This window comes from Triturus cristatus, chromosome 1_1 (genome assembly GCF_964204655.1).
Source record: "Triturus cristatus chromosome 1_1, aTriCri1.1, whole genome shotgun sequence".
In the NCBI taxonomy this organism is placed as follows: domain Eukaryota; kingdom Metazoa; phylum Chordata; class Amphibia; order Caudata; family Salamandridae; genus Triturus; species Triturus cristatus.
This window is the reverse complement of record NC_140579.1, coordinates 702013482-702028325: the sequence shown is the minus strand read 5'-3', so window position 1 is coordinate 702028325 and position 14844 is coordinate 702013482. Positions and strand designations below refer to the sequence as shown.

The window sequence follows — 14844 nt, the reverse complement described above, 5'->3', positions numbered from 1 at the left end:
TTGTTGGATGTGTGTTTGTGCTTGCTGTGTAACTTTCCAACATTTCGTAGCCCTGTTGATTTTCGTTTCGTTTCGATTTTGTATTAAAGCTGTGTTGTTTAGCTTTGTCTGGTCATATAGGCCTGCTTGAGTTCATTGTTTGCCATGGTCTATTGTGACTGACCATCCATGTGGCTTGGGGCAATTTTGTGGTGGTAGTTTAGTAGTGTGCTGCTTTTTCCATATAGGCCTGCATGTCTTTTCTTTGTTCCCCTTGACTTACGCTTGTTGTTGTTGTGGCCTGGCCATGTGGGTCGTGGCCATTTTGTGAAGGCAGGCAATGTGCTTTTGCCATAGGATTGTATTGTCTGTCTTCCATTTCTTTTTGTTGTGGGTGGCTAGCGGTCATTTTGTGGAGCCATCTAGGCTGTGTGCACTGCTTTTGCCATAGGCCTGCATTCATTGTCTATTGTCTTCACTTTTTGTGGGTGGCCTGGCCATGTGGGTGGTGGCCATTTTGTGGAGTTAGGCAGTTTGCTTGCTTTTGCCATAGGCTTCAGTCCCAAGCTTGTAGCCTAGACTGCCAGTAGGCCCAGAGGTAGTCATCTCATCATGCGTGCCTAAAAACTGTTTCTGTTTTGTCAGTTGAATTTTAACACCATTTATGGCATTGGATTGAATTGCAAAATGTGTTTTTTGGGGTGGAATTTCAGTTTTTTTGGTGTGTGTTAAATAAATAGGCCTTTTCAGCCAGTAGGTAACCCTAGGTGTTCAGCTCGCGCAGTTTTGCCAACTCCGCACTGCGCGACAACGCGAACTTACACTTTTTGTCTTCTTCGCGCGCTCAATATGCGTGTTCGCGAACGCGATAACGACTTTTTGTAAGGATCGAGATGCCGAACACGCAGAATTTGCAATCTGGCAAAGAATATCTCGCGAGCAGCATTAAACCTTCTCGAAAATGATGATTTTGTTCATTTTGCAAAAAAAAAATCCTCAGGTTGTCATTTGACTGTAGTTTTTGAAGCAAGGAGTCATTTTTCTTATTTTTTTTTTTACAATTTTTTAAAAGAGGAAGGAAGTACCCCAGAGTCTGTAACTTCCTGGTCCTGTCCTTTGTCTTCATTTTATTGTTACTCTGGGTGGCCTGACCATGTGAGTGGCGGCCATTTTGTGAAAGCAGGCAGTGTGCTTTTGCCATAGGATTGCATTGTCTGTCTTCCATTTCTTTTTGTTGTGGGTGGCTAGCGGCCATTTTGTGGAGCCATCCAGGCTGTGTGCACTGCTTTTGCCATAGGCCTGCATTCATTGTCTAGTGTCTTCACTTTCTGTGGGTGACCTGGCCATGTGGGTGGCGGCCATTTTGTGGAGTCAGGCAGTGTGCTTTTGCCATAGGATTGCATTGTCTGTCTTCCATTTCTTTTTGTTGTGGGTGGCTAGCGGCCATTTTGTGGAGCCATCCAGGCTGTGTGCACTGCTTTTGCCATAGGCCTGCATTCATTCTCTAGTGTCTTCACTTTCTGTGGGTGGCCTGGCCATGTGGGTGGCGTCCATTTTGTGGAGTCAGGCAGTGTGCTTGCTTTTGCCATAGGCTTCAGTCCCAAGCTTGTGGCCTAGTCTGCCAGTAGGCCCAGTGGTAGTCATCTCATCATGCATGCCTAAAAACTGTTTCTGTGTTGCCAGTTGAATTTTAACACCATTTATGGCATTGGATTGAATTGCAAAATGTGGTTTTTGGGGTGGAATTTCAGTTTTTTGGTGTGTGTTAAATAAATAGGCCTTTTCAGCCAGTAGGTAATCCTAGGTGTTCAGCTCGCGCAGTTTTGCCAACTCCGCACTGCGCGACAATGCGGACTTACACTTTTTGTTTTCTTTGCGCGCTCAATATGCGTGTTCGCGAACGCGATAACGACTTTTTGTAAAGATAGCGATGCCGAACACGCAGAATTTGCAATCTGGCAAAGAATATCTCGCGAGCAGCATAAAACCTTCTCGAAAACGATGATTTTGTTTATTTAGCTAAATAAAAATCCTCAGGTTGTCATTTGGCTGTAGTTTTTGGAGCAAGGAGTCATTTTTCTTTTTTTTCAAAAAAGAGGAAGGAATCTCCCCAGAGTCTCCAACTTCCTGGTCTGACTCCAGTCCTATGTCTTCACTTTCTTGTTATTGTGGCTGGCCTCACCATTTGTCTGGGGGCCATTTTGTGGTTGTAGTTAGTAGTGTGCTGTTTTTGCCTGCATGTCTTTCCATTGTTCCTCTTGTCTGCTTCCAAATCCATCCCCATTGCCAGCTGCAGCTCCTTGATGCTGCATCCATCCCACGTGATGCACAAATGTAGGCCAAACACAGGCTCCGCTACATTTTTGTTTTTGTTCTTTGCTATTCTTATTCTTCCTGAGTGTACACAGTACAGTACACCAGGAAAGCCCTGGCCTTGTTGTCAAAGTCTTATAAATGGCTACACTGTTGTTCACTGAGTTACTAAAATTTAATAATTGTGACCACCACTACACACTAAGAAGTTATATATTATATTACTTTGATTGTACTATCTTTTGACTGATGTTCTTCTGGCTTTTTAGCTTTTAGGTGCACAAAAGACTGAGGAGGAGGTGTGTCATCATCGCCCGTTGTGCTGCCAGACAGATGTCCTGCTGCTGTACACGACGTGACGTGTGAGTGACCTGACCAGCCATCTCTGCAACTTGTGCAACTGAGTGCTGCTGACATCTGTAGAAGATGCCCCCAAAGAAAGCAGGTAGCAGGTCCTCTAGTACCAAGAAAGTTGCCATTGAGAAGAAGGAACAGAAGAAGAAGGAAGTGTCACTTAAGTTTGGTGTGCCGTCCAAAACCTTTTTTGGGACACCAAAAATGACGCCTGCTGCAGCGGTGTCCGGGGGCCAGCTGGGGGCAGCACCTCCGCATCAGTGGGCCCAGCCCACCAACCCAGGCCCAAGCAGATGAGTGTGGAAGAGGTAGCCAGCCTAATGGTGGAAAGCAGTGATGCTGAGCCTGAGCTAAACTTATCGCTATCTCAAAGTAGTACCCAATCAACGCAGGAGGAAACACAGAAGATAAGTGCTCAACAACAACAGCCGCAACCACCGCCCGCAATAGTAGTTGTTATTCCTCCCGAAGTAGGGGCAGTTCAGGAAATTGAGCCTCATGCAGAGGAAGAAGAGGAAGCCACTCATTCAGAAGTTCCATTGTCTTCCAAATTCCCACCAAGGAAAAGGAGGGTTAGTCCAAGTTCTTCACCTAGCCCCCCTTCTGATGATCTAGATGCCACTTGGAAGCCACAAACTGAGTCTGAGAGGGAGGCACGTCCCAAGACCAGGCTAGGGAAAAGGAAGGTTCCAGAAAGCCTTACACTTATGGAGGTTGATGTAGAACAGCAGGATGATGATGATGATGATGAGCCAGTCATCACGAACATCACTCCCTGCCCGAGGAGATGGAGACGGTGAGAAGTTGGCCTGGCATATGCTGGTCACTAGTTATAATGGCCACCTTGCACCAGTCCAATTCGACTCTTATGGTAGATAGGTTTAAGACAACCTTTTAAAGAAAGCTATCCTAGTGGTAGCTGTGGAGAGCACCCTTCAGGCTAAGTCTCAGAGGAATGTAAAGCAGCTTGTTTTACCTTATAATCTCTTGAATTACCAAATGAAAGGACACCACACAGGTATATATATCAAATATATATGTATTTATTTCTAGACACACTCTACTAATCTCTTTATGAGATTAGAAGTCAGGAACACATTCAAATATCAACGTTTCACAATAAGTTAAGCACAAATATGGCTGGGGCCCTAGGGGCGTACCGGACAATATACTAAATAAGAGGTTTAGGAAAGTCGACTTGCAAGGGGACAAGGCCTAGGGCCTATAGAATCGCTGGGGCTTCACTAATCCACCCAAGGCAGGTAAGTAAAAGACCCACGGGAGACGCGTGCAGTGTGAGAACACAGCCGCGGGTTCCCTATTGATTTCAATGGAGCAAGTCGTGATTGTATTTTTAAAGTTTTAGGGTACTTCGAGGAAGTCTACAAGCAAGCCACTTACAAGGTAAGTAATTCGAGGGCCAACACACACTAGGGCACCGGAGTACATGAGTTACCTCACCCAGGGAAGCCGGGTGCATAGGTGTCTTTTGGTGTCGGTTCGCGTCGCTGTTTTCTATAGAAGCCAAAGAAGATTTGCTGCTTGCGAGGACTGAAGAAGTGTCCGGTGGAATCCAAGGCTGGATTCAAGATGAAGATGACCTGAAAGCAGAAGGGACAGTGTTCACAGTCACTTGCCAGTGACCCGGGGCCAGGAAGATGGATGCCCACGGAAGTCGGATGATTTCAGGTGATCAAGGGTATTTTGACTCTGCCACCACGAGGACCAGGAGGCGTCGACGTTGGCCAGGAGCTGGATTCGGAGTGGCCCACAACGTCTGCAGCTTACTGAGGTGTCTGCAAACGGATTGGAGCCAACAAGCCTTGGCAACAGCAAGTCTTGTGGAATTCAAGAAAAGTCAGCGGTGCAGACCAGCAAGGTCTGAGGGATTCACCTAGCGAGGGTAAGTCAGGGCAGGCCTGGAGCAACCAGGCGAGCCCTTTGGTTTGATGAAGAAGTTTTCAAGGGACCCACAAGCCGGCCAGCAAGGCACCGCGAAGACGCCTCATGAGGATTCGCTTCACAGGAGCCCACGGTCACTCGCGATGAGGTAGGCCTCTGATTTTTTAGGGAAATCCTGCTAGAGGATTGGGCCACACGTGGTCCAAAGCACAAGTTCGTAGAACGTCGTGAAGGGGTTGCACTCGACAATAGTGCACGGTACCCAGGTATTGCAGTTCCTTGTCACTCGTGGGGTCCACTCGCCTCAGCTCTCCTGGGGACTCACAATGGCCGTCAAGATATCAGGAAATCTACTTCCGGGGCTGCAGGGACTTCGGACTCCAGCGGGAGCGGGAAAGTTTGAGACCGTTGATTCAAGTTTTTGGTGCCTGCCAAGCAGGGTAGTCACTCCTTGACTCCAAGGGAGATTCTTCCATCTTCCAAAGGTAGTGGAACATCGAAGGGCCAGGATTCTTCTTGTAAAGCGTCGTCCAGGGTTATCTAACTTGCAATGGCAAGGTGTACCTATCTTATAGTAAAAGAAAGGGAGGGACTAGCTCTATGACCACTCCTCTAGGAGGGTCAGGGGGGTGGGGGGTTACACCCACTTCCCTTTGTCCAGCTTCACGCCAGAGCAGAGGCTGGTAGCCCCTGAACTGGTTTGAGCTGGCATATGCACAGAGGAGCCTACTGATCCCCCAGTGCAGGACTTCAAAGCACTCTAAGAGTGCACCCACCCAGCTCCAATACACTAAATCCTGTCTGGAAGGTGGTGACACCTCCCTGTGACAGGATGCCTATTGTTGGGCCTCCTCCACTGCGAGTTTCAGTCAGCAGCAGGAGGGCAGCCCAGTGTCTGTGCTGGTGGCATCCATTTTGTGATGCCAGGGCTCTTTCAGATTTCTACTGTGTTTCCACAGTGGGTCCATGTCGTCCCCTCTAGAAGGGTGAGATCATACTCCCACACCAGTTACTGGTGTGGGGGTATGATTCCAAGTTGTTTGACACCAAACACGACATGTTTTGATGCAGGAACAGCCACAGGGAATAAACTCTGCCAGCTGCAGAGGGGCCCTGCTCAGGCAGAGGTACCTCCTCACATTGTAAACCAAGCACCCTGCCCTCAGGATTGATAGGGCCTGCCTTAGGGGTGACTGATAGGTTTATATGTGTGTGTATGGTGAGATATAGGAACCTATACCTCTGTGAGGAGTGCTTACACTACCTCACCCAGGCTGCAGTAGCAGGCCTGAGGTGTCAGATTTAGTCTGCTTCCCAGGGGTGGCATAATACATGCTTCAGCCCCTGGTCGGCCTGTAAAGTACCTATGCCCTTGGTACCTAAGGCACCATATACTAGTGGCTCATAAGGCACCACAGTATCCAATCACTAGTGCATCTAATATGCACACCAGTCATTTAAGGGAGTAAGCAGGTAGGCTGGGGTCCTGGATAGCAGGATCCCCGCCAGACTAGTCAAAAACCATTCAAACACCAGGCAAAAAGTGGGGGCAACCATGCAGTCAGATTCCACCTTCCTACAGAGACCAACATTATTACCCTATCCAATATCGCTGCGAGGGATGTAGCAAACATACCTTCATCACAGGTAACACCAACACAACCTACAGCTTCCATATTTGCATTAGCAAAGGCCTGTCAGCGACCTACATCCAGCACAACCACCACCTCAGTAGAAGTATGTAGTGGTACAGCACAGAGTCAAATTCAACGCACACCCTCCAGTTCATCCGGCATTGGAAATGGCACCTCCAGCAGGAGGCAAAAGTTAAGCTCCCCAGTTTGGAACTTCTTTACGGTTAGTGAAAAGGAGGATAACATTGCTATATGCTCCATTTGTAATACCTCTGTTAGTCGGGGTAAGCTTGGTACAAACTATGGTACCGGAGGCCAAATAACCCATCTGAAAAAGCACCACTTGATCAACTGGGAGGACCACCTTCGCGGCATAAAAACTGCAACCATTGGTGTTGGTGGGGATAAACGAGTAGAAGAAGAAGATATGATTACGGTGGGAGAGGAAGGACAGGGAGACATTCTCTCTGGTAGTGATACACAAAGTAGCCCTGTCCCCAGCAGTGCAGTGTTATCGTCGACCACCTCTTCAGCAACATCTCAGTGGCACAAGAGTAAGAGTCAGCCTGAGACCACAACGAGTACCTCAATGAAAAAAAGTGCGACGTTGAGCCTAAGAGGAAGGAAAACCATGCAGCCCACCATTATCAGCATGTTTAGGCCGGTGGAGGGGCAGTACGAACGCAACCACCCAATAGCCTGTTTGTACAATGCGAAGCTGGCTAAAATGTTAGCACTGGACCTTCTCCCTTTTTATTTTGTTGAAGGGGTGGGTTTTCTGGAATTTGTGACAGCCATCTGCCCAAAATGGCAGGTTCCCAGCCACTACTATTTTGCCAGAGTTGCTGGTCCTGCACTACATCACGACGTGCTGGAATTGCTTGGAAACGCCTTGAAGCAGAGTGCTGTTCATAGTATCCACCTGACAACAGACATGTGGACCAGTTGCCAAGCCACTGATTACATGTGCATAACTGCACACTGGATCTCTTTCATGGGGGTTAGAGAACAGATATCTGCTGGTGTTGACGCTGCTGAGATTTTTGATGCCACTCGTAAACATGCAACTGTAGCCATGTTTGCCATGGAGAAATCTCATACTGCTGCAAACATTTTGGATGAGTTTAACAGCAAGGTCTTTGAGTGGCTGCGCCCAAGAGGGCTTAACATTGGTTTTGTTGTCACGGACAATGGCAGTAATGTAGTTAGGGCCATGAAAGATGGTGGCTATTTCAGGGTCCGTGTTTGGCACACTGTATTAACATTGTTGTTCAAGACTTTCTGATACTTATGAAATTAGGGGATCCTACTGTGAGGGGCATGACCGTTGAGATGGGTCAATGGGACCTCGTTAAATGCCTGACAGAGATGCTACTTCCTTTTGAGGTCTTCACACGTGAAGTCAGCAGGGAGGACTGTACTATGGCCCAAGCTATCCCATTCTTGCACATGCTAGAGTAACAACTGAAGGAGGTGTCTGAAACGTACGCAGGTGTGGATGACAAACAAGACGCACATTATTTGGTGGAATCCTTAGCCGTTCGCTTATCTGAAAATACAAGGATTCAAAATAACATTGTGTCACATCCACATTACATTACTGCGGCAATTTTGGATCCACGGTACAAAGCATTTCTGAACAGTAAGGCAGTAATTCCTTTTTCAGAAGTGGATGTTGCCAAGTACAAAACTTTGATAGCTGAGCAAGCCATTGACTTTGAAAACGAACGGCTGGTAATTAGAGGCCCCCCAGCCCAGAACAAGTACTCCAGGGCAGATTCCAGAGTCAAGTTCTACTTCAGAGCCTGAGGGCAGTGCGTTTGCCTCCCAGCAGTCACCGACACCAACACTACCAATAACATCAACAGCAAGAACAGGATCATCCACACTACAATCGGTAACTGATTGGTTTCTTTGGCAGGGGTATGGTAAGTTCAGAGCTGATGCAAGGCAAAAGAGGCCGAGCACATCGGAACACCTATGAGCATTGAGTTGATGGTCCAGGCATATCTGGATGACCCAACAGAGGTCTTCATGGATGGAAATCCATTGGTGTATTGGCATTGGAAAATAAGCCAATGGACAGTGCTCAGCAGGCTGGCGATAAAGTATCTGACGTCCCCTGTCGCAAGTGTCTCTTCTGAGCGTGTTTTCAGTGCTGCTGGTGCCATTTTAATGGTGAAACGGACCAGTCTCCCTCCCAAAAGCGTGGAGAGGTTAACCATGATCAAAATGCATCAGCACTTTATACCACCGGACTACAAAATACGTGAATCACAGCAGGAAGAGGAGAGCGACTTTGATGACATAAGTAGTGGGTTACATGACCTACTTCTGTCCGAACCACCAGAGTTTGAGGGCGAGCTCCTCTACCCCGACAACTAGGCTTTCAAATTGTTACTTTCTACCTTCCTTTATTTGTGTGTGTATCTGTCTTTTTCTGCTTCAAATCAAATCACAACAAATTAATCCATCACCACTGTCTTCTCTTTTTATTTCCCTATTGGAGTTGCACCTCTGTGCATTTTACTGCCCACTCCTCAGAGTCCTGCTTCATCTTCCTGACTCGCCCTAAATACATTTCCCTTAAGCCAGACATTGGATGGAGAATAGTACAGGAAAAATTGTTGCCTCTAACAGTCCCTCCAGAAGAAGTGGAACGTGACTATAAGTATACTCCTTTGGTTTCCGAGCCAAAACTCGTCCCTGTCAGAAATAGGCTACCGCCTCGGCAGGTATAGAAGCTCATCAATGTCAGAACAGAAGGTACTTGGCAGAGAAAGACAAGAGACTCTTTGAAGAAACTTGCTGACATGTCACATTTCTGCAAACTCAATTCAATTGAACAATGACCGCTACCCAGGCCGCGGCCCATCTCACAGCACTGACCATGATGATGTGAACCAACTTCAACTGCAACAAAGAAGTGCCACAGATGAGTAAGAAACATTCAAAATGAATGTGGAGTAATAATGAGGCTACTGGCTCGGTACACACACCTGTCAGAAAGAACTAGGCATCTGACAGCAAAAGAGAAGAGCAAGACAGGTAGTGTACTAATGTTGGCAATGCATGCGTTGTATGCAGACTCAGAGTGATTGCTGTTTTTTGTGTTGATGTTGATGACGTTGATGTTGAAGTCGAACTGTTCTAGTAATTAATCTACCAACCAAAAGTGACTCAAGTGACAGTCAATGTTTCCCTTCTTGTTGTTTAATAACCAAATTGTACTCCTACTACTACTGCAGGCCAATATCCGTTGCAATTTTTAATATGGAATATGGACTTAGTCGGAGTCGTACTCGGTATACTACAGACTGAGTTGGAGTTGGCCAACACGTACAACAACACCATGATGATGAGTTATGACCATACTATCTTCGCACTTTCGCAGTCAGTCAGTTGGATCGGAGATGATTGATGGAATAACTCTGGGCATTTCAAATCAAGTGGCATAAAATGGTAAATAAGTCAACAACCACAGCAGACCAACATGTCCGTGTAGTGGTGGAGTCGAGTAGTGCAATAGTATGACTGACAGCGGTGCATTGCCATTGACTTGATTTATTCACTTAATTTTGAAAATGCTAGGTTGCTGTATATGTGCTTTGTCTGGCTCTGTCAAACTTTCAGCTAAATGGTGGTTTGGTCACGGCCCTGTGCCGTGGCGTGGCATGTCTGTCCTGTTGTTGATGTAGCTTAAAAAATGCTGTAAGCAGAGTAGACAGACATCATGTATCTATCCATGCCGCCTCAGTCTAAAAGTGTTCTCTTCTCTGTCTGACTCTTGTTGCACTCCACCGTAATTGATGCATTTTTTTATTCATTGATTTCTGAGTATCCCATTTGATTTTCCATTTACATTTACAGGCCGGCTTCTACCCTGTGCTATACTTGGAAAAACAATGCACACTTACCTTCCCAATGAATCTACAAATGCCAGGCAGGCAGTGGCAACACCCTAAATTGATGGACGGAGCATCCATGGAAGGGACTGAGGACCAAGAGGAATGCCGAGATGCAACTCCCCATTTGACCAGGATAACACAGTAACAATATCAACTTTCTTCATCTTTTAAACAATTTGATTCATTTTCTGCCTTCAATCATTAATACCGTGTGTTGTTGTTATTTTTAATTATGTTTGCTCTCTGCTTATAATTCCTCCCTACAGCTATTTTTAAATTTTCTTTGCTATCTTTAAAAGTAAGCCCGGTACAACAGAACAGAACACAAACTGTATGTAATCTGTCTCTCTCTCTCTATGAAGGCAGACAGGCAAGGCAAAGTGCCTAACATTATTATATACTGATGTCCTGCACTGTCTAATTGTCTAGTAGTTATTAAGTTTACTTATCATTAACCATCAAGTTATCATCATCATCATGCATGCATTTCCTTTTTCACCCTTAACACATTTAAGGATATGGTAGTCTACAAAGATTGTGTTTTCTATTGTTGTTTGTCCATGCGTACTGTTTTTTCTTTGTCAAACCTTTCCCCAAACCCCCCTTCCCAACCATTCATCAAACCATAACCCTTTTCCCCCGGGTTGTGTGATTTATTGAGGTGTGACTACATTAATGTACACCAATAACTGATCACACGCTTGCTGGGGCGGACGTGGCGAAAGCAACACTAATTCAATTTCAAGGCAGGTGGAGGATCTTTTTCTGCTTGCCCATGATGATACGTATATTTGCGAATTGCGAGTTAACTATTTTAACAAAGGAACGTAATCCATCATCATTAATTGCCGGCATCGATTGTCATGGCTTCCTATTACACACAGCACTAAAGGTTACGCTTGTGCCTAGGGTAGGCCTAGTTGAGCGACTTGAAAACAACTACAGTTTGTAACTTGTTGTACTAGGCTATCCCCTACACCATTATGTTTTATTTACTTCGCTCTACTACTCCTCCCAGAGTCTCTCTCAGGCGACTGACTGTCTCATTTTCTTTTTTTGTAAATACTACTGCCAGTGTCTACTACTACTACCACCACAACCATGGCATTAGATTCTGCATTCTCTTTGGAACCCAACCTGCATCGATAAACGTCATGCAGCCATCGCTGTGCCCAACTTAAACATCAATCACAGGTAAGAAAAGAAAAGATGTTTGGGGGAGGTATAATAATGGACTAGGACAGGAAGAGGAGAGAGTGACCGTACTACTAGGACAAGTCAATCAGTGAGGGGTACCGCATCTATCTGTTTGTGTCTTACAAAGTTAGCCAATTATTTAAATCAAACACTGTCTGTGGCCCTGCAGCAGCAAGGAAACAGTGTGACGTAAAACAGTAACCCCACCCACAAAACATTAAACGACATCGTATGTAAAGTCAAATATATATAATTTAATCCCGTAACAAAAATAAAGTATGTAAAAAAATCCCACAACACCTGACCCAACACTCTCCCTAACCCCAACGAATGTCCAAAATGAAAAACTCCAATTGTCCATAACCCCAACGCCCGATTCCCAGCCACCAAAAGAACCGATAAAAAAGGGGCAATTCCTTTAGTATGTTAGGCCGTGGGATTGGTAGTTATGCGACCAGGAAGTGCTAAAATTACAGCTAAATGATACCCGTTAAAAGACCAACAACAAGCATCGAATGTTAAGCTGAATTAGAACAAAGAATATTAGTCTGAATTCACGGATCCAGAGTGGTCCAATGGATTTCCTTTTTGGAAAACGGAAGACTCCTGAGGAGATGCTGAGACAGAATCAGCGGGCTCTGACGAGAGCTATGAGAGAGATGGATAGAGAAAGGCAGAAACTGGAACAGCAGGAAAAGAAGATAATTGCCGACATAAAGAAGATGGCTAAGCAGGGGCAGATGGATGCAGTTAAAATCATGGCCAAAGACTTGGTGCGAACTCGCCGCTATGTGAAGAAGTTTATTATGATGAGGGCGAACATCCAAGCTGTGTCTTTGAAGATTCAGACACTGAAGTCTAATAATTCCATGGCACAAGCGATGAAGGGAGTCACCAAGGCCATGGCAACGATGAACAGACAGCTGAAACTACCCCAGATCCAAAAGATCATGATGGAATTTGAGAAGCAGTCGGAGATTATGGACATGAAGGAGGAGATGATGAATGATGCCATTGATGATGCCATGGGTGACGAGGACGACGAGGAAGAGAGCGATGCTGTTGTGTCTCAGGTTTTGGATGAACTTGGTCTCACCCTCACAGATGAGCTTTCTAATCTTCCTGCTACAGGCGGCTCACTGAATGTGGCTGCTCAGAAGAAAGCCGAGAGTGCTGCAGCCCTGGCTGACGCCGATGCCGACTTGGAGGAGCGTTTGAACAATCTCCGAAGGGATTAATAAACTGTCTGGCTGTGGTGTTTCTGCCATCTGCTGAGAGTGACATTTCACTTTATTTTAAATGTAGGTTTGGGGAAATCAAGGTTGTGTGGGCAAGGAGGTGAGCTCCGTCCTTGGTAAAAACTCTTCTGTTAAGCTGGCCCTAGAATGAAGCTGGCAGCTTTGGTGTGATCGAAGTCCGACTTTTCCGTACAGTGGGCGTTTTGTTTTTACTTGAGAGACTTTAACCTCTGGTATTGTCTTAGTGTCTCTTTTTGATTTATGTTGACATTTAGTGTTTTGCTGCACTTGTGTGGAAAAAGTCCCTTATGTCTTCTATTCATATCTGCTTATTTTTTATTTTACTTTTCTTAATGATTTGTTTTTTTATTCATGGCCAGCTTGCTTTGCTTTCTTCATGCTCATCGTTCACGTTTTCGCTAGAAGACCAGTTCTCTTCAGCTGAGTCCTTCATCAACCTGGAAGCAAATATCTTCTGCCTTGTGTGAAGTTGTTGCAGTTTAGTTGCAGTCTACATTGTAATAGTTTAATCCTGGCGAGAACAAAGTTCCTGACCGTGTTTCCACAAGTAATTTTGTCTGTCATTATAAGCCAAGATTTTGCAGGAAATCTGCCAAAGATTCAAAATACTTCTCTCATCAGAAACCTACAGTAATATGGTACACTTTATGTCATTTTCAGATTCTTTAAATCCATTTTGAAAAAAGAACTAAGGCAGTTAAGCAGAGGACTGCATAGTGAGAGGAGAGTCTTGTATCACATGCACATGATATGACTTAGTCATAGAGGGAAAGTCTTTCAAATGTCTTCGAGGAGTAATGGTGGGACCCAGAATACCATACTTTATTATTTTGTGTGGAATTCATTAATTTGGAAAAAGAATGATGAAAGGTTGATGCTTCTTAAAATATGATCAGCTTTTGTGCCCCATCACTAAAGCATGTATTCATTTTTAGTTTTGTGCCTTCCTGTTTCTTTTTTCATTCTGCTCCAGCAACATTAGTTTTACCATCTTTCTGGTTCGAAGAGCAGGCCTTGATCTTCTATCACTTCTTGAGCAGAACCTGTACTCAGACTTGGTAGGGGCAGAGGAATGGCACCTTGTGTCGTAAAGCACGGCCTATTGAGGTTGTAAAGATGTTGGGACGTGCATCACACATTAGTATTGGTACCCACACCGCTTAAAGGAAGGTGATATAGAGGCGTGCGAGCAGTAAACCTAGAGACTATCAAGTGAAGCTAGGGAACTCGCCACAAAGTGAGGTCTGGAACTGCTCCCATGGGAAGAAAAGTAGAATGGTATCTAGAACGCTTTGTGAAACTGGAAAACCACAAGAGGCCGGAAAGTAATCATTTAGCAAGCAGTAGTTTGTAGACTTTGTGATTACGACATTAGACCTTGAAAATCTGTGTGTGATTATATAGATGGATTCAGATACACACACACATATATACACACACACACACACACACACACATAGCGAGAGATTGATGAGAGCAGGGGATCCAAAAGCTGGCAGTGAAGAAAGGTGCAACCAGATTTTGGAGCCATAGTAAGGCTTTTGGCTCTGGGCCTACTGGAAGAATTTGGTAATCTTGCCTAAGAACTGAACATTTAAGTATTTTGGCCTTCCGGGCTGGAAGGGGTGCTGTATGTGTAAATAATATTAAAATGACTGTAAATCAGTGGCAAGGGTTCAATGGTACCTTCCTGATAAAACTGCCAGAACTGTTACTTGTCCCTCGAGTACCAATATTTTCATTTTTGAATATGGAGGCAACAAGCCTAGCCCCCAGTTAAATCACCGTCAAATCTGAGACGATACATGTCTTAAATTGAACTTATGTGCTTCTCAAACTGATGGCAATATAAAAAGTGGCCTAGACCTTCACAGCCACAACCTTTGTGCTTGGCGCAGCAGTCCTATTTGGGGTGAGGCGTTTATGAAGTGTGTGGGGGGTGAGAACAATTTGCTGGAGTGTTTGGAAATTGAAATTTTGGGACTTTTGTTTGTATAGCTTCTAAAAATATACACATATATATATATATAAATGACTGTGATTTTTGTTCTAATAAACTATGTAGATTTGTAAAAAAAAAAAAAAAAAAAAAGGGGCAATTGAACAGGGTCTTTTTCCTAGCGGCGGGATCTTCTCTCCAGGGCCTTCAGACGCTTCTTCACCTCCTCTAGCTCCTCCTCCAGCCGCGCATTCCGGAGGAGCATGCGGCGCGCATATGCCCTGCAGTTGCATCCACAGGGGAGGTGTTAGACCTGGCACCTTGGCGTGGGTCTCCCTTCCACTTTTTGTCATTGTGCC

At 45.2% G+C, this 14844-nt stretch overlaps 1 protein-coding gene across 1 annotated transcript; it reads left to right on the top strand.

Moving 5' to 3' along the window:
- Positions 1-11706: 11706 nt before the first annotated feature.
- Positions 11707-12711, top strand: LOC146870900 (charged multivesicular body protein 2a). Its single transcript, XM_085647163.1, has one exon. The coding sequence runs from the start codon at positions 11863-11865 to the stop codon at positions 12523-12525; it is 663 nt and encodes a 220-aa protein (XP_085503289.1). The 5' UTR covers positions 11707-11862; the 3' UTR covers positions 12526-12711.
- Positions 12712-14844: the final 2133 nt, after the last annotated feature.

Coding starts and splice junctions, on each gene's coding strand:
- LOC146870900 (XM_085647163.1), top strand. CDS start 11,863: ATGGATTTCCTTTTTGGAAAACGGAAGACTCCTGAGGAGATGCTGAGA.